This window comes from Lissotriton helveticus, chromosome 7, assembly GCF_964261635.1.
Source record: "Lissotriton helveticus chromosome 7, aLisHel1.1, whole genome shotgun sequence".
Taxonomy (NCBI): Eukaryota; Metazoa; Chordata; class Amphibia; order Caudata; family Salamandridae; genus Lissotriton; species Lissotriton helveticus.
The window spans coordinates 1,274,107,346-1,274,132,595 of record NC_136068.1 but is presented as its reverse complement, the minus strand read 5'-3'; the positions used below and the strand labels follow the sequence as shown (position 1 = coordinate 1,274,132,595).

At 44.0% G+C, this 25,250-nt stretch overlaps 1 protein-coding gene across 1 annotated transcript in view; it reads left to right on the top strand.

The window, feature by feature from the left end:
* HID1 (HID1 domain containing) overlaps positions 1–24,652 on the top strand; it is a 226,412-nt gene extending 201,760 nt beyond the window's left edge. Inside the window, exons 18-19 of the mRNA XM_078654484.1 lie at positions 12,230–12,388; positions 23,603–24,652. Of these exons, the coding sequence (XP_078510610.1) occupies positions 12,230–12,388; positions 23,603–23,666 (223 nt within the window). The 3' untranslated portion in view covers positions 23,667–24,652. The remainder of the gene's footprint in view (positions 1–12,229; positions 12,389–23,602) is intronic.
* Positions 24,653–25,250: the final 598 nt, after the last annotated feature.

Sequence of the window (25,250 nt, the reverse complement as noted above, 5' to 3'; positions counted from 1 at the left end):
AATGTTAAGCACTATCCCCAGACCAGTATCTGCAGTGCCACGGTATGCTATGCACTATCCCCAGACCAGTATCCGTAGTGCCACGGTGTGTTAAGCACTATCCCTAGACCAGTATCTGCAGTGCTACAGTATGTTGAGCACTATCCCCAGACAGTTTCTGCAGTGCCACGATATGTTAAGCACTATCTCCAAACCAGTATCTGCAGTGCTATAGTATGTTGAGCACTATCCCCAAACAGTATCTGCAGTGCCACGATATGTTAAGCACTATCCCTAGACTAGTATCTGCAGTGCGACAGTATGTTGAGCTGCTTTTTTAGTATTACTCGACATGTCGGCCGCGTTCGACACGGTCAGCCATACGATCCTGATTAGGAGACTGGAGGAAATAGGGGTATCGGGACTGGCTCTGGATTGGCTGGTGTCCTATCTCGACAACCGACACCAAATGGTTGCCCTGCCGCCCTTTAAATCTAACACCAGAAAGGTGGGGCAGGGAGTACCCCAAGGATCGGCCATCAGCCCGATCCTGTTCAATCTCTACCTACGCCCCCTGATCCAGTTGATAAAATCCTACGGCATAGCAGTCACCAACTATGCTGATGACACCCAACTTGTCTTCGCGTTTGATGGCAAGGAGGCAGTGTCGCAAGAGACTTTCCATCAGTTCATGTCCACGACCACGGCATGGCTGAGTCGTAATTCTTTGCAATTCAACGGTTCCAAAACTGAGGTGTTACACTGTTCCATGGACCGTTCCCCCAGGCCTTTGCCATCGAATTTCTGGCCTCCAACTTTCCGGGACACCAGTATGCCGGCCCAATCAGTCAGAAACTTGGGGGTGATGTTTGATTCCAGTCTGCAGCTAGATGTGTCGGTAAATAAAACAGTGGCCACTTGTATGGCACTTCTGCGAATGCTGCGGAAAATATTACCGATGCTCCCGGTACAATCTAGGCCAGAAGTAGTGAGAAGTATCATCCTAAGTAGGCTTGACTACTGTAACTCACTACTTCTAGGGGCTCCAAAGACCCTGGTGGCAAAATTGCAATAAGTGCAAAATCTCGCTGCCAAGCTGGCTCTCTCACGTAGTCATCTTGACTCTTCAACAAAAGCACTTAGGGAGCTCCATTGGCTTCCAATCCCTCAGAGGAGTGAGTTTAAAGCCCTCTGCCTGGTATATAAGGTCCTTCATGGACAGGGTCCCTCTTCCTTGCAGAACCTGTTTTCCTGGTATGTACCTTCCAGATCGCTCCGCTCGGCCTCAGCATGTATGGTGACAGTTCCCAAGATTCTGAGGATTCGGCTAGGAGGCCGATCCTTTAGATTCACAGCGGCAAAATTGTGGAACTCTATACCACTTGGCTTACGCCGCACAGACGATTTTACTTCTTTTAAGAAGGCTTTGAAAACGTTCCTGTTTCCCATAACCTGTTAAAACCCCCTTTCTGTAAGCTATGCAACTGTCTATACACTGTGTGTGTGTCATCTAAGTCTAAGCGCCAGGATACCCGATGGGTGACAGTCATTGCACTATATAAAAGCCCCAATACATACATACATACATCCCCACACCAGTATCTACAGTGCCACGATATGGTAACCACTATCCCCAGACCAGTATCTGCAGTGCCACGGTATGTTAAGCACTATCCCCAGATCAGTATCTGCAGTGCTACAGTATGTTGAGCACTATCCCCAGATAGTATCTGCAGTGCAACGATATGTTAAGCACTATCCCCAGACCAGTATCTGCAGTGCGACGGTATGTTGAGCACTATCCCCAGACCAGTATTTACAGTGCCACGGTATGTTAAGCACTATCCCCAGACCAGTATTTGCAGTGCTACAGTATGCTGAGCACTATTCCCAGACAGTATCTGCAGTGCCACGATATGTTTAGCACTATCCCCAGACCAGTATCTGCAGTGCCACGGTATGTTGAGCACTAGCCCCAGACCAGTATCTGCAGTGCTAGGGTATGTTGAGCACTATCCCCAGACCAGTATATGCAGTGCTACGGTATGTTAAGCGCCATCCCCAGACCAGTATCTGCAGTGCTACGGTATGTGAGCACTATCCCCAGACCAGTATCTGCAGTGCCACGGTATGTTAAGCACTATCCCAAGACCAGTATCTGCAGTTCCACGGTATGTTGAGCACTAGCCCCAGGCCAGTATCTGTAGTGATACGGTATGTTAAGCACTATCCCCAGACCAGTATCTGCAGTGCTACGGTATGTTAAGCACCATCCCCAGACCAGTATCTTCAGTGCTACTGTATGTTGAGCACTATCCCCAGACCAGTATCTGCAGTGCCACGATATGTTTAGCACTATCCCCAGACCAGTATCTGCAGTGCCATGGTATGTTGAGCACTAGCCCCAGACCAGTATCTGCAGTGCTACGGTATGTTAAGCACCATCCCCAGACCAGTATCTGCAGTGCTACGGTATGTGAGCACTATCCCCAGACCAGTATCTGCAGTGCCACGGTATGTTGAGCAGTATCCCAAGACCAGATTTAAGGTTTGTTTATTGTACAGTTAATAAAAACTCACAATTTTAAAACGTACAAATATTAAAAGTCAATATCTTCATTAAAACAAGTAAGGTGCAATAGCTCAAGTATTTAAGAATGTAAAAGTCTCCGCTTAGGTTGCATAAGAATCAATGAGGTTTTCGTGGCCTTGATGCTTCCAAATTTCAAAAACCATGATAGCCAGGGGTGTTTACTTTGTTATTGTTTGTCTATTGCTTGAGTTAGCCCTCTGGATTTTTCGTTTAGTCTTGTGGCCACTATATCAAAGTATTTTGTTGTTCTGCAGTTTAGCTGAGTTTCTTCGGGATTAAAACAGAGCATCACGGCCTGCCTGCAGCTCGTTATGCCGTTCTGGTTCCATAGAGCCCGAAACAAAGAGCGCCTTATGTCCCGGAGATTTGTGCAGATGCAGATAATGTGTATAAGGTCCTCTTTCCCAGAAAGACAGAGGCGGCATTGATTTGCGGGGGTTTCCCTTATCCATGGTGCCAGGTGCGGGGCTATAGGAATTTTGCCCATGCGCAAGTTGAGGAATTTATTTTTTGTCTTCTGTGTGAGGCCCGTCGTTAGGTACTCTTGTGGTTTTAGAGCGCTGTAACCATTCAACACGACCCATCCGTGAGCTCTCATGGCTAGGGTGGCTTTGTCCTCTATTGATGAGACCATCTTGGTGACTTTCGACACCACTTTTTTGAAGGTGCCAGGAATCCCAAGACCAGTATCTGCAGTGCCACGGTATGTTGAGCACTAGCCCCAGGCCAGTATCTGTAGTGATACGGTATGTTAAGCACTATCCCCAGACCAGTATCTGCAGTGCTACGGTATGTTAAGCACCATCCCCAGACCAGTATCTGCAGTGCTACGGTATGTTGAGCACTATCCCCAGACCAGTATCTGCAGTGCCATGGTATGTTGAGCACTATCCCCAGACCAGTATCTGCAGTGCCACGGTATATTAATCACTATTCATAGACCATTATCTGCAGTGCTACAGTATGTTGAGCACTGTCCACACACTTGTGTCTGCCACAGTATGCTTAGCACTATCTCCATATTGGGTTCTGTAATGCCACACTATGTTAAGCACTTTCACCAGGGGTGTCTTTAGCGCTGGTGGAGCCCGGTGCAACAATCTTGGTTGGCGTCCCCATCCATGTTGGAGGTGGTGACCACCTCCCCCACGGAGTCCCTCACCACTACCTTTTAACAGTGCCCCTCAAGTATCCATAACCACTCTCTTTCAGATGTATTTAATTAGTTAAATAGCACCACTTATACTAGTGTAGGGCGTTGGGCACTTTTCATCACACACACATTACACAGAGACAATCAATCTTAAGTGCGCAAATCAGTTTACAGGAAATGTTACATAAGCCAGAGGACTACAAGGTGTAGGAGTGACATGTCACCCATACTGGTAGGCAGTATAGGTTGAGTGCTTGGTCTGTAGAAGCACAAATTCAGAATTGAAAACAGAACACCATAGTTGAGGGTTCTCTTCAATAATAAGATTCGATTTCTACCGGAATTAACCCTTTTTGTTACATTAATCTATGCTCTAATCTATACTTGTCAGCGTGGATGCAGTTGTTTGATGACAGTTAAAAATTCATTTTCTATATTAGTATTTTAACTTATAAACTACAAGTGACAAAAGGATGTCTTTTATTAAAGCAGTAACCCACTGACCTACCTATTTACATTATAAGCACTTTGTGATTTGCATGGTACACTTTCTTTGCAACAGGCATATTAATCCTCTGTGTTTTAGAATCAGTCAAAGCCTCAATGAGCCAGAACTCCGATCTCTTACCTGGAAGAACATTAATCACTGAGGTTTTCTTGACATTTTTATTGTTGCCTGGAAATTGCTGTAGGCAAGGAACGCGGCAGCATGTGCTTTTAAAACCAAAATAACCTAGCAAACAGTGCCCCGTGAAGTAAACACCCGGTGCAGTGACACCGGTTGCACCACCAGAGAGCCGTCCCTGACTATCACATACTATCTGCTGTGCCAGAGTATGTTGAGCACTGTTACCAGGATCTGTAGAGCTACAGTATAAGGATCATCCCTAGACAATATCTGCAGTGCCACATTATGTCAAGCACTATCACAGACTAGTATCTTTGGAGCCTTAGTATGTTAAGCACTGTCTGTGGGCAATACCCACAAACACCTCTGCGTCCACTGACCTCTGGTCCCGCCACTGATTCTTTTGAAAGGATTTCCTTTGCTTCTTCTGCACAGTGTAAGTGTGCAACCTGCCCTAATGTAAGAGTGTTTATGCATGCTACATCTCACTTTCTCTTTGCCCCTTATGTTCTACCCCTCTTCTCATCTTCTGTACGAATTCATTTTCTATCTCTTTCTGACTTTTTATTCCCACGTTTTGCCTTTTTTTCCTGCATTTTCCTTTTCTCTTCTAATCATCTCTGATCTATTCTCTCTTGTCCTCGGTTACTCTTTGGTTGCTGACTCTGTCCCTTCTCTCCCCCTTTTCTCTATCTTTCTCTTAAGAGGGTTTATCTGCAATTCTATTTTTCTTCAGTATCTGTCCATACTTCTTGCATAAGCACTTAATTTCCAATTTTTTCACTATGTTTCTGTTTTCCTTTCACCTCTGCTTCTCTCTTTACGTTTGCACAGCAAGATAACATAATTTAATTTTTGGTTTGCAAAAATTGTGAATTTCCTGCCTAAACTGAGTCTTAGTATATATAGGACCACAACCTGAAATGCCATCAGCGAAGGTGCTGCAGAAGGTTGAGAAAAGGGGAGTGTGTAACCAGGGCCGGTTTTACCCCAATGACCTCCTTCTCCACGGATTCCCTCACTACCACTCCAACAGTGCTCCTCGTCTCTCCATAGCCCCTCCCTCACTTGCATTTCGTTTGTTTTATAGCGCTGCTCTTATCACTGTAGTGTCAGAGCACTTTCTATCACACACTTGTCACTTATGATACAGAGGCAATGAATCATACGTGTGTAAATCAATCAATCTGATATCAGACAGTGAGGATTACTAGGTGTAGGAGTAATGGGTCGTCCATGCTAGTAGGCAGTGTACTTTGAGAGTGTTTGGTCTGGAGAAGCAGAAACTCGACATTTACAACGTACAACAGTGGTTTGCTTAGATTTACTAATAAGAATATATTTCTAACCAAATAACCCCTTTTTAGCAGCAATGAAAGACTGGGGGAAAGCATAACAGTTATAACCTATACCATGCATTTTGCATGCAGCTCTTTCATGACAGTTCATAGGTCACTGTAACACAAGAGGATCTCTTTGACAAAAGCAGTAACCCACTGAGCTATCCACATTTATTTATTTATTTTATTTATTTATTTTGAGAGTTTTATATAGCGCGAACAAGATCTTTGCAGATATCAGAGCGCTTTACAACAAGGGGGTAGTAAAAACAAGAGAGCAATTAACAAGCTTTTGAGCGACAGATAGTTGAGGTAGTAAATGGGTAGTAAAAATAAGGTAGATAAAAGAGGGAGCATAAACAATCAGTTAAACAATAATACAAATAGTCAATCTAATAAACAAGTATTACAAATAGTCAGGAGTCTCAAAAAGTTCCAAAGGTAGGTACATGTTCAGGTGAATTTAGCCATGAGGATAGCTTTCACTTCTTTCTTAAAGAATGTAGTGGAGGTGATCAAGTCTGGTTTCTGGAGGGAGTGAATTCCAGATCCTGGGTGCCATTCCTGAGAAGGAGCGCTTATATGTTTTTTCCTTCCGGAATCTACGAGGTTTCAGAAGGAGATTCTTTGAACTTCTAGTGGATCTTGAGCCACCAGAAATTGTCAGCTTCTGAGTAAGGTAACCGGGTGAGCTGTGGTGTATAGCCCTTTGAGTCATGCATGCAATTTTAAGATGTATTCTGGCCTCAAAAGGCAGCCAGTTCAAGGATTTTAGGTCAGGGGAAATATGTAAAATACAGTTCTGTGATCTGTGCATGGGACATATTCTTCACAGCAGGCATATTAACCCTCTGCGCTACACAAAACTCCTGTCTCTCTCCTGCAGTAACATTAATCACTAGAGTTATCTTTACATTTTTGTGTTGCCTCAAAACTGCTGAATACACAAAGAATTCTGCAGCAGGTGCTTTTGAACTCATAAGTTATTTCTAAACGCAGCGGCCTCCGAGCTCGGCGGCAGGTGCGGTTGTACCAGTCGCACCGCTCTGAAGCCGACCCTGTATGAAACTGGCATTGTCTCAGCATTTAATATGTGAGTTGTGGGGGTGGCACAGGCTAAAGAAGAACCACCTCCCCTGAAATAGTGTCCCATCCTGCAGCCTACTGGTAATTCCCCCAATATGCCGGTGTTTCAGCTCACTACAGATTACAGGATCTAATGTGTTGGCAGCAATCTGTGGATCAGGCTATCCAGGGTTCGGAGAGCAGGGTAATAGCACAGAACATTTCTGCATCAGAGTTGGAGAATACATGTCCTGTTTTACTGATGCCCACATCCTTCCTCATGCTGGACTTGTTGGCACCCAAAGGTGGGGCTACCCTAACACGTGGCTGTTACTTTCAGATCTGGTGTGCTGTTTTAGCATTGTTTCCTCACCAGTGGGTGTTCATGGGACCATTACTGTGACTATATGCTTTTTTTTAAATATATATTTTTATTAGCATCATGAGGAATAAGCAAAGTATAAAACATAAAATTCATAAGTACATACAGAGATAACTCATTCCATAAAATAACATAAGCAAGGAAAAAAATTAAATCATAAAGCATCAAAGACATTACATAACAGAGAGAAGAAAAAAAGAATATTAGTCTTATTACATTATTAGTCCCCAAATTCTTTCCACTTTTAGTTTGCAATCCCCTGGTTAACGCTAAAGCAAATTCCATATTGTAAATTTCCTTTACAAGGCTCCACCATTTCATGACCGTAGGTGGGTTTTGTTGGATCCAAACCCTTGCTATTGTAAGTCTAGCACACGTAATTAAAATGTTCATCAGATCAACTTGGGGCCCACTCCCCACAGATATGCCAACACGCACATCTAAAGATGTTAATATAATTGGACGAGCGAGCTTCAAAGGTAAAACTTTAGTTACTCCGTTCCAAAATTCAGTTAGTTGTGGGCAGGTAAAAAACATGTGATTAATATCGGCTGCTCTATGATCGCATTTTGGGCACTTCGTGCGATCACTACTGCTGTTATTAGTTGCCCATTTCAATATTCTGTCAGGAGTGTAATAAAGCTGGCATATAGTTTTGTATAGCTGCAGCTTAAGGTAAGAGGAATGGACAGAGCGGTTTAAGCTATTTAAAGAGGAAGTTATCAGATTTGGTGTAACATCAATTTCAAGTTTCCTGCTCCATTTCTCTGCTAACTTTGCAGAGTCATCCCTTCTAAAGCCTCAAAAAATTCTATATCCGATACTAATCAGTGCTTTATCTGTTTCCCTGTAGATACAATTCCATAGGTCAGAGTCTAAAATAGAAGTAAGACCTAGCTTCCGTACAAAATAATCCCTAATCTAATAATACTTAAACCGAGCCCCCTCTGTAAGATTATAACAATCCTTCAGTTTTTCAAATATAATAAAACCCCTGTGGTCATACAAATCCCCCAGCGTTTTTATGCCAGAATCTGATAGAACTAAACCATCTGGGTCGTGAAATATTTCCAGAAAGCCAGGATTGGACCACAGAGGGGTTCTAGAGTGAAATAAAGAAGCTTTACACTTAACAAGCAGAGAGCGCCAGATACTAATAGTGTCCCGTGCTGTCTTAAATTTCACCCGTTTAAAATAGTTTGGGTTGTTTAATCTGTAAAGGAACATGTTTCCATCCTCCCCAAGCATGAATTTATGAAAAAAAAAATCTATTATTGGGGATCGTCAAAGTACGAAAACGAGTCAGGAAAGCAGACCAAAAATAAGATCTAATGTTTGGGAGATCCAAACCACCCTGGTTGAATGGAAGTTTAAGTAAGGTGATAGCACGACAAGCTTTTTTATAACCCCCGGATGAAGCTACTAATAATGCCATCTAGTCTATTAAAATACGAATTGTCTACCCGTAAAGGGATGGAACAGAAGAGATATAAATATTTAGGCAAAATCTTCATTTTGACCAAATTTATTCGACCAATGATACTTAAAGGTAATTTATGCCATTTCTTCAGTGATGTAATAGTTTCTTTTAATAACGACTCATAATTTAAGGCACATATTGAAGTAATGTTAGCTGAAATTTTTACCCCTAAATAGATAGCTGCCTCACATACCCCCGTCACAGGAGTAGGTGACTTATAGTTCATGACAATTTGGGTCTTACCGGTATTAAGCCTGTATCCTGAAACCAAACCGAAATTTTTTGCCTCCGTTACGATACCCTTCATTGCTTCTGACACATTTGTAGAATATATTGCAATGTCGTCAGCATAGACGGTTATTTTAAGAGAGTTTGAGCCAAATACAAAAGGAGAGATCTGGTTCTGGTTCTGTAAAGCTATTAGAAATGGTTCCATTATAAGGGCGAATAACAGAAGTGACAGAGGGCACCCCTGTCTCGTCCCTCGCTTTATTGAAAAGATAGGGGAGCACTTTCCCATGTAGCTAATTTTACCAGTAGGCGTATCGTATAGAGACTGAATCCATTTGAGGAATTGGCCTTTAATACCAAAAGCCTGCAGAGTGGCCCACAGGAAGCCCCACCCCACTCGGTCTAATGCTTTCTCTGCATCATGTAAAATCACATCGAGTGGGGATGGCTCAATCCGTGCCACATCAAACGCCGTGATGGCCATATTGATATGAGCTGTGGTGTCTCTCTTTGGAATGAACCCATGTTGCTGGGGTGATACCAGTTGTGACATTAGTGGTGCCAACCGAGTTGCAAGAATCTTTGCAAATATTTTGGCATCACTATTTATAAGTGATATGGGTCTATAAGACCCTCGTTCATCGGCTGGTTTATTTTTTTTCCCCCAAAAAATTATTTGAGTAGAATTCCAGGATTTGGGAGCTTGATCCCCATTCGCTATAGCCTGAATAACCTTAGACAAAAGTAATATCAATTCCTCTGTACAAGTTTTATATAATTCTAAGGGGATCGAATCTTCCCCAGTTGCTTTACCAAATGAAAGGGAGTTAATAGCAGTTCTAATTTCCGCTACTGTGATGTCGGTCAGTAATAGGTCAGATTGTTCATCATCCATATTTTTTACTTTATTTAAAGCAATATATCTTAGTATCTTATCTTCAGTAACCTCATTTTCGGGTGTGTAAAGATCCTAAAAATACAGAGCAAATTGTTGCAGGATCGATTTAGGGTCCTTATATATCTGATCTTTAGCTCCTTTAATTTCCTTAATAGCCATTTGAGCCCTATCTTCAGAAACTTTGTATGCTAGAATTTTTCCTATCCTCCCCCATGCTGGACTTGTTGGCACCCAAAGGTGGGTCTACCCTAACACGTGGCTGTTACTTTCAGATCTGATGTGCTGTTTTTGCATTCTTTCCTCACCAGTGGGTGTTCATGGGACCATTACTGTGACTATATGCTTTTAATTGATCTGAGAATACGATACCCCTTTCCTTCCTGTCCTATTTTACACACCTGTGGATCTTTCCCTGGTCCCTGGCTATGTTGTATTATGCTAATCAAGATTTACATTATGGAATATTGCCATTACTATGGTTTGTTTACCAAGCGCTGAGCTCTTTAAATACCTATATATACATTAATTAATTTCGAATACTTGAATATAGTGGATAGCTTTCTATTTTGTAAAAATGCTTCTCTCAGTGTACTAATTTCACCTTGCACAGAGAGTAAATCACTTGATGTCTAAGACAGTGGCTACTATGTGCGCTAAGTTCATCAGGCTCGCGCCGTGAGTCCTTTACAGCTTGAACCAGCAGCTGCACAGTGTTCCTACCTCATTAGCCTTGCATCCTGAGTCCCTTACAGCTTGAACCAGCAGCTTCAGTGTGTGCGTACTTCATCAGGCTCACGCCATGTACTCCTTACAGCTTGAACCAGCGTCCTCATAGTGTGCTTACCTCATCAGGCTCGCACTATGAACTCCTTACAGCTTGACACAGCGTCCTCATGGTGTGCTACCTTCATCAGGCTCGCGCAAGAACTCCTACAGCTTGAACCAGCGTCCTCATGGTGTGCTTACCTCATCAGGCTCGCGCAACATACTCCTTACAGCTTGAACCAGCGTCCTCATGGTATGCCTACTTCATCAGGCTCGCGCTATGAACTCCTTACAGCTTGAACCAGCGAGCTCTCATGGTGTGCTTATGCAATGTACTCCTTACAGCTTGAACCAGCGTCCTCATGGTATGCCTACTTCATCAGGCTCGCGCTATGAACTCCTTACAGCTTGAACCAGCGAGCTCTCATGGTGTGCTTATGCAATGTACTCCTTACAGCTTGAACCAGCGTCCTCATGGCGTGCTTACTTCATCAGGCTCGCGCTATGAACTCCATACAGCTTGCACCAGCGTCCTCATGGTGTGCTTACCTCATCAGGCTCGCGCAATGTACTCCTTACAGATTGAACCAGCGTCCTCATGGCGTGCTTACTTCATCAGGCTCACGCTATGAACTCCTTACAGCTTGAACCAGCGGGCTCATGGTTTGCTTACCTCATCAGGCTTGCGCCATGTACTCCTTACAGCTTGAACCAGCATTCTCATGATGTGCCTACTCCATCAGGCTCACTTTGCGAGTGAGTACTTTACGGCTCGAGCCAGCGGCTTCCAGGCATGCTTATGTCTGCAAGCTCGTCCTGTTAATTCTTTACAAGCGTGAGACTGCAGCTTTCATGTATCCGCTCGCTTCACCAAGCTTGTGTGGTGAATCCTTTAGACTTTGGCTGACTTGGCCGGTACCTTAGGATTTGTGATGCTTGCACCCCTGCAAGTTTACAGCATCGGATTGCACAGCGAGAATGTTCATTCCTGTCTGCTTTATCAGGTTTGCGTTGTGTGTCCCTAAAGGTGTGTTGAAATGGTATCTCTGTACATGTTCCCTGGCTCAGGACGTGAATCTGTCCCACAGCAGTATATTAAATATGGAAGAGACCAAATTATGTGGCAAGGTTGGCTGAATTATGCAGCTTGGAAAAAGGCACACTATGCTGTTATAATTATACCAGTAATTTCAATTTATTGAATGTTCTGTCGATATTTTCCCAGCTAGTATGACATTTTGATCACATAAGTAACATAAAACAAACCCCAGTGCTTTTGATGATAGTTTTTCAGGGAAAAAACACGCAGATGGCATAAAACCTTTCATTCACCAGCAGTCTCAGACCCCTTAAACGAAAATATTCACATGTATTTTGATTATTCCAGCTGTGCTTTAAAAAGGTCCCTTAACACCGCTTGTAGGGATAGTTTGGTCTCTTCGAAGTCCAGATTGAGCAGTCAACCGATGACGTGTTGGTGGGAGGTGACTATCCACCCATTGTTAGAAGCTGAACTGTATGCCACGTGACTTTTCTTTGTAACATTTTATTCGTTTTTGCTACAAATAATTTTGCGTTTCCGAAATCAACTGCAGTTACAGCAGATTTGGAATTTTGTAGTCCATGTATTAAAAACCCTGTAGTAAAGGTTCGGAGATGCTGCAAAATGTAAGCCATGCTCATAATAATGTCTGTACTGCATGTTGTCTCTGCAGGGGCCTGACGGATGAGTCGGAGATACTCAAGTTCCTCCAGCATGGGACGCTAGTGGGGTTACTGCCAGTGCCTCACCCCATCTTGATTCGCAAGTACCAGGCGAACTCGGGCACCGCCATGTGGTTCCGCACCTACATGTGGGGCGTCATCTATCTAAGGTAAGTTTATGTTTGGGCCGATCCTGATTCCCCTGCTCTGGAAGTGGGAGCATCTGTTTGGGCACAGACTTTGAATGTAAGCTCTTGTCGTGTTGTAGTATTCTTGGCTCGAATGTTTGAGTGTTCTTAGAATAGGAGTACATGCGTGGGGTTCCAGGGTGGGACAGTTGATGAGGGAACGGCGACATGTTGTGATCGTCCTTGCCGTGTTTAGCAGAGTTGCCAATAAAGAACTTGTTAATGTCCTTGGAGTAAGAGCCATCTTTACAATTTTGGCGACGGAGGATTGGGCAACTCTGCGCGGACCCACGAAGTTTGAGGAGAAGAAGTGAAGTGAAGTGAAAAGAAGATACAGACGGAGGACGAGGATAATTGGAAAGAAGAACTGAGGGAGAGATTGATAAAGACGTAGGTGAGCGGAGCGACGGAGTGAGAAGTAAATGATCTTTTAATTAAAAAAGGAAGAAGTGGAAATAACTGTTACCGTGTGTCCGCTGAGAGGCACGTGGAATCGCGTGCGGCAACAGAAACAGTGAGAGGCGCGTGGAGGGTGATTCAGGCACTGCGCACGGCAGCAGAAGAGGCAGCGTCTTTGTGATTGTGACGCGTGAAGAAGGAAGTGAATGAGTACACGCTGATTGGCTAGCGTGTGACGTCATCACGACGGCGGCCATTTTAACGAGTTGGGAAAACTCGTATTCATTTTAAAGAAGGAAACGAATGAAAGGAATCAAAATAGCAATTTAAAGAGTCGGAAAGTCTCTTTTGAAGAATGGAAATGGAACAAAGAGATAGATAAAGGAAGAAGAGGAAGAATTAAGATTAAAAAAAAAGAAGAGAAGTTTATTAAATGCAAAAAGAGTTTATTGAATGCAAAAAGAATATTATAAGTAAAGAGTATTATTATAAAGAGGTAATGTGTTCAGCACAAAAGTTCACTTTGACACCACCAATACCAATTAAGCAAGGAAACGATGGTAAAGCATCAGGAAGCAGTTTAAGAGTTGAGAAGTCGTTTTTAAAGAATGTAATTGCAACAATAGGGTAAAAGAAAAAGGAGATTAAAAAAAGAAAAAAGGAAGAACGAACTCTAGAAAGAAAAAGGGAAGTTTATTGGAAGCGTAATCTATACTTTCTGAAAATGTGTGCGGCACAAACATTTACATTAACACCACCAATACCATTTTTAATAGAACCAGGAGAACCAAAAATAAGATGGCAAGAATGGAAGGTATATTTCAATAATTATATGTTCACTATCAAAAATGAGGAAATGACATCGGAAATAAAGAAAGGGATATTGCTACATTCCTTAGGACCAGAAGGAATCAGGCAATATGTGTGGATGCAAAAGAAGGAAAGAGGTGAAGATGAAACAGATGTATATGAGAATGCGTTGGATGACTTAGAGAGATATTATGCACCAACGGTATGTGTGGTAATTGACAGATACAAGTTTTTCAGGAGGAAGCAAGAACAGGATGAGAAGATTGATGATTATTTGAGCGCATTGAAAAGAATGGCGGAGAAATGTAGATTTGGACAGATAGAAGAAGAGTTAATAAGAGATCAAGTCATTATGCTCACAAACAATAAAAGGGTGCAAGAAAGATTATGGACCATGGGTGATGGAACACTGAATAAGGTGCTAACGGTAGTAAGGAAAGCTGAAGTATCAGTCAGATGTGCAAAAGCAGCCCTAGAAGAAGAGAAAGGAAAAGATAGAGAAGAAGTGTGTGTTGTGAGGAAAACTATAAGAGCAGGCAGCGTTGGTGCAGAGAAGAAAGATAAATTTGATGAAGAGAAGATGGAGAAGAAATATTTTCAAGCAACAAAAAATGAATATAGAGAAAAAAGCACAACTAGTTTAGCATGTTTTAGGTGTGGAAGTTATACACATTTAGCGAACAGTCAAGCATGTAGAGCAAGAGATGAAAAATGTACAGTATGCGGATTAATTGGACATTATGCAAGAGTTTGTTATAGAAGAGATAAAACTTCAAGGATAAAGTATGTGACAAGGGGAGAAGATGAGTTGAGGAAACAAGTTAAAGAAGACAATTCAGATGAAGACGATGACATTTTTATGATAAGAGATTTTATTTTGGATGTAAAAAGTAAAGGAAGGAGTAAACCCAAATGTGAAATTGAAGTGGCGGGGGTAAAAGTGATATTAGTGGCAGATTCGGGATCGCCATATACTATAGTTAATCTGGATATGTGGAAGAGGAAATTTGTGAAGGAGATTGGTGTTGATCTAATGAAAAGTGACATAAATCCAAGAGGGTTCACTGGGAAAAGCATTTCTATGGTGGGGTGTAGGGATGTGATATTTGTGTTTAAAGGGAGAGTGACAGAGGGAAGAATGTATGTTGCGGAAAATGGACCAAGTGTTTTAGGATGGAAAGATCAGGCAGGTTTGGATATAATACTAAATCCGAATGCAAAAGAGCAGGTTATGGTGTTGGGTGAGAATGATGATTTAGCGGAAGAAGTAAAAGATGATGATTTAGCAGAAGAAATTAAAGGAAAGTGTTGTGATGTGTTCTCAGGAAAACTTGGCGTGCTTATGGAATTCAAACATGAGATAAGATTAGAAGAGAATGCCGTTCATGTTAATCTTAAAATAAGAAACGAACAGTTTACAGTAAGGAATGAATGGGGAAAAGAATTAGTAAGGTTGGAGACTTCAGGAATGGTTAAGAGGTTTAAGTCCTCGGTATGGATGGGTGCGGTTTTAACACATAATGATAAAGTTGCGGACTGTTTGAGTAGAGTGCCCTTATCGATTAAAGAAGTACCTAGGAGTGAGTGGAATGAGTGTCAAACTGTTGTGGTGGAGGGAGAGTTTGAGAAGTCAATTGAGTGGCTTCTGCATTATGGTAAAGATGGGCTGATGGGAAAATTAAAAGAGAAAGTGTTTGAAGTTTGGAGTGAAGGGAAACCGAGTGCAGAAGAAGAAAAGAGCTTTTGGGAAGTGAGAGGTGAGTTGTGTGTAGAATCAGGATTTGTTTACAGAGGTAGAAATGTTATACCGCCTAGTGCTTTGAGGGAAAGAAAAGTAGACTCATGTCATGAGGGATCTTTCGGAATTGTTAAGACAAAGAAGAGAGTGGAAAGTTCATTTAGGTGGGCAGGTGTTGATATTGAGTGGGAAAGAGTAGTGAGGGAATGCAAGGAGTGTGCTGATTCGAATAAAAGTTTAACAAAGTTGGAACCATCTTTGTCACCTATAAATTGTTCTGAGATGGTTTGGGATTTAGTTGCCTTTGATTTTGTTGTTCCACTCCGGAGCAGGAATGGAGAGGGTAGGGTTTGTCCAATTGTAACGATGAGTGCTAGGGAAACGTTCACGAGAGTTGACATAGGATGGATGGATAGTACGTCACCGGAAAGAGTTAAGGGAGATATTGTAAAAGGACAACAGGTGTACCAAAAGAACTTTGTCATTAAGAGTGTGACAAGGGTGGAAGAACTTGAAGTAGGTGACTGGGTAAAGCTAAGAAGTGGGGGGAGTGGCAAAAGGAGTGTGGAGTTGTGGAGTGTCTGTGTGGCATGTGAGTCGAATAGCTAAATGTAAAAATTTAAAAAAAAACGGAAGAGGAGGGTGTTGGGGGAGAAGAAGTGGAAGATGAAGTAAGAACTGAAGATGATAGTTGTATAGGACTGGGAAGATTTGGAAGAATACTCCTCACAGACTTAAGGACTGTATGTTAATTTAGTTTGGTTATTTTCTTTTGTTGTATATAGTTTTTCCTTTCCTCTAGACCATTATGTTGTATATAATTTCCTTTGCTCAATTGTTTTGTTTGTTAAGGGGAAGATGTGTCGTGTTGTAGTATTCTTGGCTCGAATGTTTGAGTGTTCTTAGAATAGGAGTACATGCGTGGGGTTCCAGGGTGGGACAGTTGATGAGGGAACGGCGACATGTTGTGATTGTCCTTGCTGTGTTTAGCAGAGTTGCCAATAAAGAACTTGTTAATGTCCTTGGAGTAAGAGCCATCTTTACAGCTCTGAAGCAGTGGGACAGGTTGCACTAAGCAATTTTGAGTTTGCAAACCTTAAGAGTCACAAAATCACAGAGTTTGTGAATGGAGAACGGCTGTTTCAAATGTACAAGATCCTTTTTGCTCGGTGAATTTTTTTTCAAAGTGGCAAAATGGTTTTTGCAACCCGTGTCAAATCACAGTTTGAAAGGGGTGTAAAAGCTGCGTTCTTTCCAAATTGCAATTCGGTACGCAATGTATCAACGGTCTGTGACCACAGTTGCTGTCAGAAACCATTTTACAGCTGTTACACATCAAAGCAGGTGGTAACTGATTCGCAGAGGGCAATCATATTGTCAGCCTCGGGGAACCACTGCCTATTTTCCCTGATTTTGTTTTTCCAAACAGAAAGCTTATTTCTTTCACTTCCTTTAAGGAACATGGGCTGTATTAAAAAAAAAAAATCATTTTAAAAATGTAAACATATGGATGGTGGTCTGCTGTTCTTTCCATGCCACCAATTCTGTGTTTGTAGCCAATCAAAGGGGGCACCAAATTGCGACGTGCCTAGTTAGTATTAAATAAGCAGGTCGTTCTGTGATCCCTGTGAATGGTAATTTTGCGAATCAACCTGATAGTACAAAAAGTGCCCTGCAAAGCCACACAGGAGTCGCAAAAAGTTGGTGTGCAATTTGCGACCAGTTTTTGCAACCTGATCCAAATCTTAGTACATCTGGCTGAAAGTGTTTTTGGTTAGGGGCACAGGCTGTAGAATTTATATTGCATCTAGCTCCTGGTCGGCCTTTTTCTGAATACATGGTAGATAGGGTGGTGGTTGTAGTTCGTCTTATGTGGGAGGTGTGCCGGTTGAGATTTGAAGACATGTCGTAAACAAGGGACACCAAACTGGTAGTTTAGCGTAAATATTAGGTGCTGCAGGAAACGTGTGAATAGATAGGGGATACCTATTGCTGTTTTTAGGAGTGTTCTGTACTAGACGGTTATTTGTATGGAAAGGGACGGTTTATTAGGTTCTCCGGTATTCAAGGAATCTGCCAATTATTCTTTCTCTTACAGGAGTAGAGTTCCATATTGTGTTCACTTGTACTGAGAAAGTCCTTTGACTTGTGGGAAACTGAAGGAAGGGATGGTCGAGAGTGGGTCAACTCTGAGCTTAGTGATCTAGATTGGCAGTGTGCTCAGAGTTTATGCTGTAGGAAGAGTTGACCAGTGCTGTGCTATGATTGGTGTGTGTTGCTCATTGTTTTTTAAAGATTTTAATCCAGCCATAGGCGGCCATTGTATTGATTCAAGGGCTGGTGAAATGTGAATTAGGCTACACAGATGGAGGAGTTGCCTTGCATCTACATTCTGGATTGTTTGAAATTTGTGAATCCGGTAGAGATGGGCTGCGATCTTTATTACCTTTTGCTTGTTTTATTCAGGAGAGGGCTAAACGTATGATGTTTTACCCTTTAAGGGAAACCAATATGTGGGAAAATTGTGACATAGGGAAAACGTAAGCCAAAAGAGATTTTGGTTTCTTTATTAACATGTGCCACAAAGGGAGAGTAGAGTCAATTTAGACCCCATCCCCCCAACCACCCACCCTTCTGGATCCGTACTTGGGGAAGAGTTGGATGTTGGATCAAGTTCTTTTGCCAGATTGCCACGGGTTGATAGTTGGTCAATTTCCTGTATGTTAGTAACTCTGCTTCTGATGTATTAGGTTTTATTTGGTTAGTTGACTTACAGTGATCAAATCCCTGAAGGCCTGTGGCACAGGTGTCAAGATCTGATGTTTTTTGTGCTTTAGCATTACTTGTGTATCATCGGTATAATTTTAGCTGTTGAGGAGAAGATGATGTCTGGTTGCGGTATAAATTACATAGTAAAGCGGAGAGCAGTGACAGAGGAGCCATTAACTACTGTAACCGGACGCGGAGGAGAATCGTGCTGAGAAGAAATGGGCAAGTGACATGATGAAGCATCTTTTAGAGAGGAAGGAGGAGAGTGGATGTTGGACAGTGCCCACTATTTTTTTCAAGTGTCAGAAGGAATGTAAGGTGGTGAACAGTATCAATGACAGGAGAGCGGGCTAGTTATAGAAGAACAGTGACCCCATTTGTGTCCGTGTTTATGCTATCCCATGTGACGATCAATGTGAGTTCAGTGTGGTGACCAGGAAGGAATCCAATTTGAAAGTGAAAGAGAAGGACATTTTCTTACGTGAATGCCGATTAATGACTGAAGGCAAGCCTTCTAACGGGCCATTGCATGTTGGCCAGTAGTTGGAAGCATCAGTTGGGTCGCGGCCTTGCATCTTTACAATAGATTTGATACAGGAGGTCTTGAGTTTGTTAGGGAATAATCCAGATTCAGAGGAGTCGTCGTTGGTAGCCTTCAGCATACCATCCGCTCTTCAAAGACAACAAATGTAATGTAGTCTCTGTATCAAAGAAAACCTGCACACCCTAAATGGCCACACGAGAGTCTATGGAATTAAGATACCCCTTTACTGCAGTGGCGGGCTCCCGCTTCATTGAACAATGATAACTAATAATGCTCATAGTTGTCTGTGAGGTGTTGGTCTTGAGTTTGTTAATTACATCTTTTGCATTCTTTCTATGGGGTGCCTCACAGTTTGTCCTTTGAAAAAAGACAGCCTTGTCATTCTCTGATATTATTCATTGCTTGGAGAGTAACTTACTCAAGTAGAGAACAAAATCCTCGTATGACACTAGTTCCTTTGAGCCTACAGGTGTTCACTTCCGAAGGGTGAGAGGTCATTTAATTCTTGCTTCTCATTGCTCCTGCAACATGAAGCACGTTATATCCTCTCTTGCACTCCATATTTCCTATCAGTGAAATTTCAAAAAGGGCCTTTAGGCTCTGTGTGAGCGCAGACCATAGCGGGGAAAGGGAGTACATAATAAGGACATGGGTGTGATGAGGTACTGGTAAACATATGACGAAATTCACCTCCCCAATGGCTTGCACTCATAAACTGCGTCTCGACTAGTTTATGTAGTGTGTGCATGTTTGTGTGTAAGGATGAATGTCCTTGAACAGTGACGCCTCCTGTACCATCCTGGTATTTGTACACTTTTCTGGGTGACCCCCTTGTGGTCCCAACACCTTTGAGTTCACAGAAGGGTCACATTGTTGTTGTTACTGTAGCATCAGAGCACCAGGCTCTGCTGGACTGGAGAGTGCATGAAAACTGTGCTACTACCCATAGTACTTTCATGACATTCAACATTCAACTTTGCTACTACCCATAGTGCTTTCATGACATTCAACATTCAACTGTGCTACTACCCAGGCTTTCATGACATTCAATATTGTGGCAGCCGATTGGAATGCAGGTGCATTAGTATTTTTACCCACTCACCTGAGCCTCTAGTTAAAATGTGTTTATTCCATTATAACTGTGATTCAATAGCATTATGTGCTGCATGCATGTACCGCATGATTTGCCTCCAGAGAGAAAGTAGCACAAGTAGCTTAAGAGAACAGGTATACGACATTGGGGTTAGAACTGTTCCAGCTTCCATGTTCTTGTAGCAACTGTAGAGCTCCCACTGTGGTTTGATGGGTTAGATTGGCCGTCTGAGCAGAGAACACTTTGTTCCCCGCTGCAAGATTTTGGTGTAACGTGGGGTGTTTGGCCTATGAATTCCCATGTCACAGCCAGTGATCATTTGCTGCTTCCCCATGACAAAAAATATCGTACTTGTGCCTGGCTGTGGAGCTTGAATTAAAATGTGATTTGGGCCCAGGCTTCCTGCTGCAGCGTCCCTGTTTCGTATCAGGTGTGGAAGGCTGTAGCATGTATGTCTGTGGCATGTATTAGATACTCGTGTGGACTTAGGAAGAGAGATTTGAAGCATCAGTTTAACAAGACATCATGACAGATGGAAGACATCCCTTTGTTGCTTCAATAGGGTCTGGGCCTAAAACTGATACCAGAGGAAAAAACTAGAGCTGCTGCCATTTCTCTTATGATGAGTGTCTTCGCTATAGCAGAAGAGCTGCCCTGACTGGGAGAGACAAATCCAAGGCCCTGCTCAATGAGACCCTTGTCGAGTATGGCTCAAGGAGAGACCTTTCCCAGGAGCCATAAGGATCTTTAACGGGAACGAACCCGAGGCATATCTGAATTATGTGCAAGATGGTGGAGGAAATGGCAGATACGTTGCTGATGATCTTGCTCTGAACACACATTTCCTAGGTCAGTCAGCAGCTAGTTTGGTAGTGTATGCCGGGGACCTGAAGTCTGGTGATTGGTGACTGGTACCATGACTTACTGTCAAGGAGGAAGTGAGACTCCATTTCTGGCAGGTATTACAACCCCTTTAACGTTATGGGGTACCCAGACCTCCCACAGCAACAAAGCTTTCCCTCAGGAATCCCTGGGGTTCTTTTGTAATGCTGGCTTGGTTGCTGTAACCTCTGAAGACTCATGGTTACAGAGTTGTTGTGATTACAAATTTGATGTTTCACTAACTAAGATGCTTCGGCTCCCAGTACATTCCCACCAGCCCAGTGAATGTCCTTGTCTGGTGGATGTTCTTTGACAGCAAAAGTCTCACGATTTCAATTTTTTAAAAGTTTCAGTATTTTCTTAAAGTCAAAACCAAAGTGTCATCTCGGAACGGCACTGGGACCTATTTTGAGTCTGAACTCTGAACTGTTCTATTGAACTGTGCCCAGTACCCCTGTTATAGCCAGCAGAATACTGTAGCGTGTTGACTTTAGATGCTTTCTACTTATTCCAAGACCAACCAGTTGCCACCCTTTTCAGGGGTTAGGATTGCATTAAACTTTTGTATGGTGGTATTGTTTGATTTGGCCAAAGTATTGCAGTGTTCGCTTAGACTATCAATCAATCAATCAATCAAAGCATTTATATAGCGCACTACTCACCCGGAGGGTCTCAAGGCGCTAGGGGGGGGGGGGGGGTCCGCTACTGCTCGAACAGCCAGGTCTTGAGCTGCTTCCTGAAGGCAAGGTGGTCCTGGGTCAGGCGGAGGTGGGTCGGGAGGGAGTTTCAAGTCTTGGCGGCCAGGTAGGAGAAGGACCTTCCTCCTGTGGTGGCTCTTCGGATGCGGGGGACGGAGGCGAGGGCGTGGCCGGTCGATCGAAGCTGGCGTGTGGGGGCGTAGAAGTTGAGGCGGCTGTTGAGGTATCTTGGGCCTTGGTTGTGTAGGGCTTTGTGTGCGTGGGTGAGGAGACGGAAGGTGATTCTCTTGTTGACCGGGAGCCAGTGCAGATCTCTCAGGTGTCCGGAGATGTGGTTGCGTCGGGGGATGTCCAGGATGAGTCGTGCAGAGGCGTTCTGAATCCGCTGGAGTCTCTTCTGGAGTTTGGCGGTGGTTCCGGCGTAGAGGGAGTTGCCGTAGTCCAGACGGCTGGTGACGAGGGCCTGGGTGACCGTCTTCCTGTTCTCGGTGGGGATCCACCGGAAGATCTTACGTAGCATGCGCAGGATGTTGAAGCACAACGAGGAGACGGCGTTGACTTGTCTGGTCATGGAGAGGGAGGAGTCCAGGATGAAGCCCAGGTTGCGTGCGTGGTCTGTTGGTTTGGGTGCGTTGCCCAGGGCGGGGGGCCACCAGGAGTCGTCCCAGGCGGAGGGTGAAGATCCCAGGATGAGGACTTCCGTCTTGTCCGAATTCAGTTTCAGGCGGCTGTTCATCATCCACTTGGCTACGTCTGTCATCCCTTCGTGTAGGTTGGCTCTGGCGGTGGCGGGGTCGTTGGTGAGGGAGAGGATCAGCTGGGTGTCGTCGGCGTAGGAGATGATGTTGAGGTTGTGTTGGCGTGCGATGGCTGCGAGGGGGCTCATGTAGACGTTGAAGAGGGTTGGGCTGAGCGAGGAGCCTTGGGGAACGCCGCAGATGACTTCAGTGGCTTCTGATCTGAACGGGGGGAGGCGGACTCTCTGATGATCCATTCCAGTGCCTTCTCCTGGATTCCGACGTTGCTGAGGCGCCGCACTAGGGTACGGTGGCAGACAGTGTCGAAGGCCGCAGAGAGATCTAGGAGGATGAGGGCCGCTGACAGACCGTGTACGTTAATTAGAGGTAGCTGGTGCCCTTTGGTTCCCATGGCACTGCTCTTGCTACCCCTGGTCTTGGAGATCATAAAGACAGGAGCGGAAAATACACAGGCCTTTTAGAGAACTGTTTACTTTTATACCTTTCGCTCTTTGTCCCTTCCTCATGCATCCTACAGATAGGAAGCTGATGCGGGAAGAAAGGTCAGCATCAGGGCTAAAAGGTTTGTGGTGTCCCATTGCTAACCCTGGCAATTTGGGACATGGATCTCAATGCCACTGAGCTACCATGAGCCCGGGGCAGCGGGGTGCTAGAACAAAGCACCAGGGTGCCCTAGATCATAGAAGTACATTGCAGTCACCTTGTCTGACACCTCGACCTGCCAGATGTCTAACAAGTGTCTAATTTTAACTTCTCCACATTTTACCCGGTACTATGAATAAAGACTAATTCCTTTCTAAAGCTGTAACTGACATGAAAATAAGTATATTCTCTGTGAGCAATGTGTCCTAATGTGTCTGAGTTTAAATCTCCCTAACTCCTCGTAGAGTAGGGCTTCACTATTCACCAACGTGGAGTAGGAGAGCGGAGAGTAGTAAAGGAGTAAGTGGACAAAGTCATTGGACTTTAGCGACACCCAAGGTCACGATACAACAGTAGAAAACAACAGTTCTCACCACAGATACTGTCAAGTAACCACTCACTGCCCCAATATCCCAAATAAAGGTTGAAGTGTGCCACATGAGGATGTTGTGGTTGTATGAGGACAGAACTTGGTATGTGTGTGTCTGCCCTTGACAAGTGTGCTTCTACTTTGAGCCCATGCCATGGTGGAGGGAAAAGTAAACAGACGTGTGGGGGTACGAGCGAAGGCTGTGGGTGTGTTTTATAAGAGCCAGCCATTGAGAGGTGGTGTATAAAGCCAGACTATGCTGGACATATGTGTGCCACTTATGCAGGTGGTGTTTAAAAGTAGGCTACGGGTGTAGATGTGTCATGTGAGTGGTGTATGAGTGAAGACCATTAGGCAGTGCGTGTTTGTTACCTGTGCAGATAGGGTATAAACTACTAGTGTTCATATGGCTCCATGATGCGTGAAGGCTGGAGATGCTGCCTGCAGAGTTCCTCATCGATTATGTATCACCATCTCATTTTGTATCTTTTAGGAATATGGATCCCCCTATCTGGTACGACACGGATGTGAAGCTGTTTGAGATCCAGCGGGTTTGAGCATTGGCTGAAGCTCTGGAAGGGGAGATGGACTGGAACGAGCTGTGTGCGGCTGCTGACACTACTGTCTGTTTCCCCTATCCAGCTCTGGGATCGGCGGAACCCTGGCCATCCCTCATGGTAGCTCAAGAGGGCTTGATGTGGTGGTCACTACTTTGCACATACCCACAGCTGCTACTTACTACTGACCGTCACCAGTCTCGCTGCTTCCTCGGCCTGAACACTTCCATTGCTCTGCTTCTCCTCCCCGACCCCGGCATCTTCTGCGTCTCCCATTCTACATTCACTGCCCCATCCTGGCTGCTCATATTAACTGTGGTTAGGTTGGCTTGTTTATTGGTGTTGATTTTAAGACTGGATTTGTTCTCGCCCTTCGTGCCAAGCTACGTTTGTGGTCCTCTGGCCTGGCAGAAGGGTATTTTATCACAATGGATTTAAATGATGGGAGTAGGAATATTCAATATTTAGCTTCTTCATGGACGGCCTGAAAGACGTCACCTGCCTCTTCGGATACCTGCAAAGATGCACCTTCCGGGTTGGGTCCATGATGCTATGCGGGGTATTCAGGGTATCGGCAAAAACGGGGGCCAAGGGGAGTCATTGTTCCTCTCTGCACTGGTGAGAGATGCCCATTGAAAACTCTCTCGAATTAAACCCTTGTTCATTTGTGCTGAGTGAAGGTCACACACATTGTAACACTATGTATGAGTGGACCCTGAGGGCCAAGACGTAGGCGCCACTTCCATATCTGCTGTTTTTCTGGAGGACTCCTGGGAGCTAAACTGTGAGTCTGTGGGGTGGTCACAGTCCTGTGCTTGCAGTGCTCTGGGGTCCATCCATAATCTGGGTCAGTGGCACCAGAAAGCTTGGCCAGAGGGCTCCCACTGGCTGCTGTTTCTAGTTTTATGTAGGTGTTTCCTGACGAATCTTTGTCCTGTGGTAATCAAATGTAAACTATTTAATTCCATAAAGATTTATGAAGCTTTTATTGTGTGTCGTGCCTTTTCTTGGGAAGCATGATGTGTTTACGAGCTTGTTGAGTTCGTTCCCAGACGGGGTGATGGGTTTATAGCTTGTTGGTTTCGTCCCTAAGCAGGGTGATGTGTTTACTGCTTGGGCATCCTGTACAAGATAGGCTGTGATGGGTTTATGAAACCCCATGCTGGTAGCCACTTATCTGCTCTTGTTTGTCTAACAAGGGGAAGCCGGCTCCAACCCACTGTCAGCAGCCAGAATCCATATATTGCACAGAGTGCACCTTGTTCTACTCCATCACAGACCCAAAGGTCTCCTTATCACCCATATACCTATTTATAACTCACATTCTCCTGTCTTTTCATCACGGTCGACCAGCATAGACAATGTCACTGCAGAAGGAATCCTTGTAGTGCAAATCATGTGTGTTGAGCTGCATGAAGCTTGAGTGTGGGTGAAAGGATCGTGCACTTGTATTTATTCGGTGATAAAGTGTAATGTCCGTGCAGGGAGTGTGCTGTTTGTTAAAGGGTGTGTGCGGTGAGAATCGCAGATTAAGAGTCTGTCCAGACTATTGGCTGGTATTTTCTTTAATGGGGGTGCCGAATA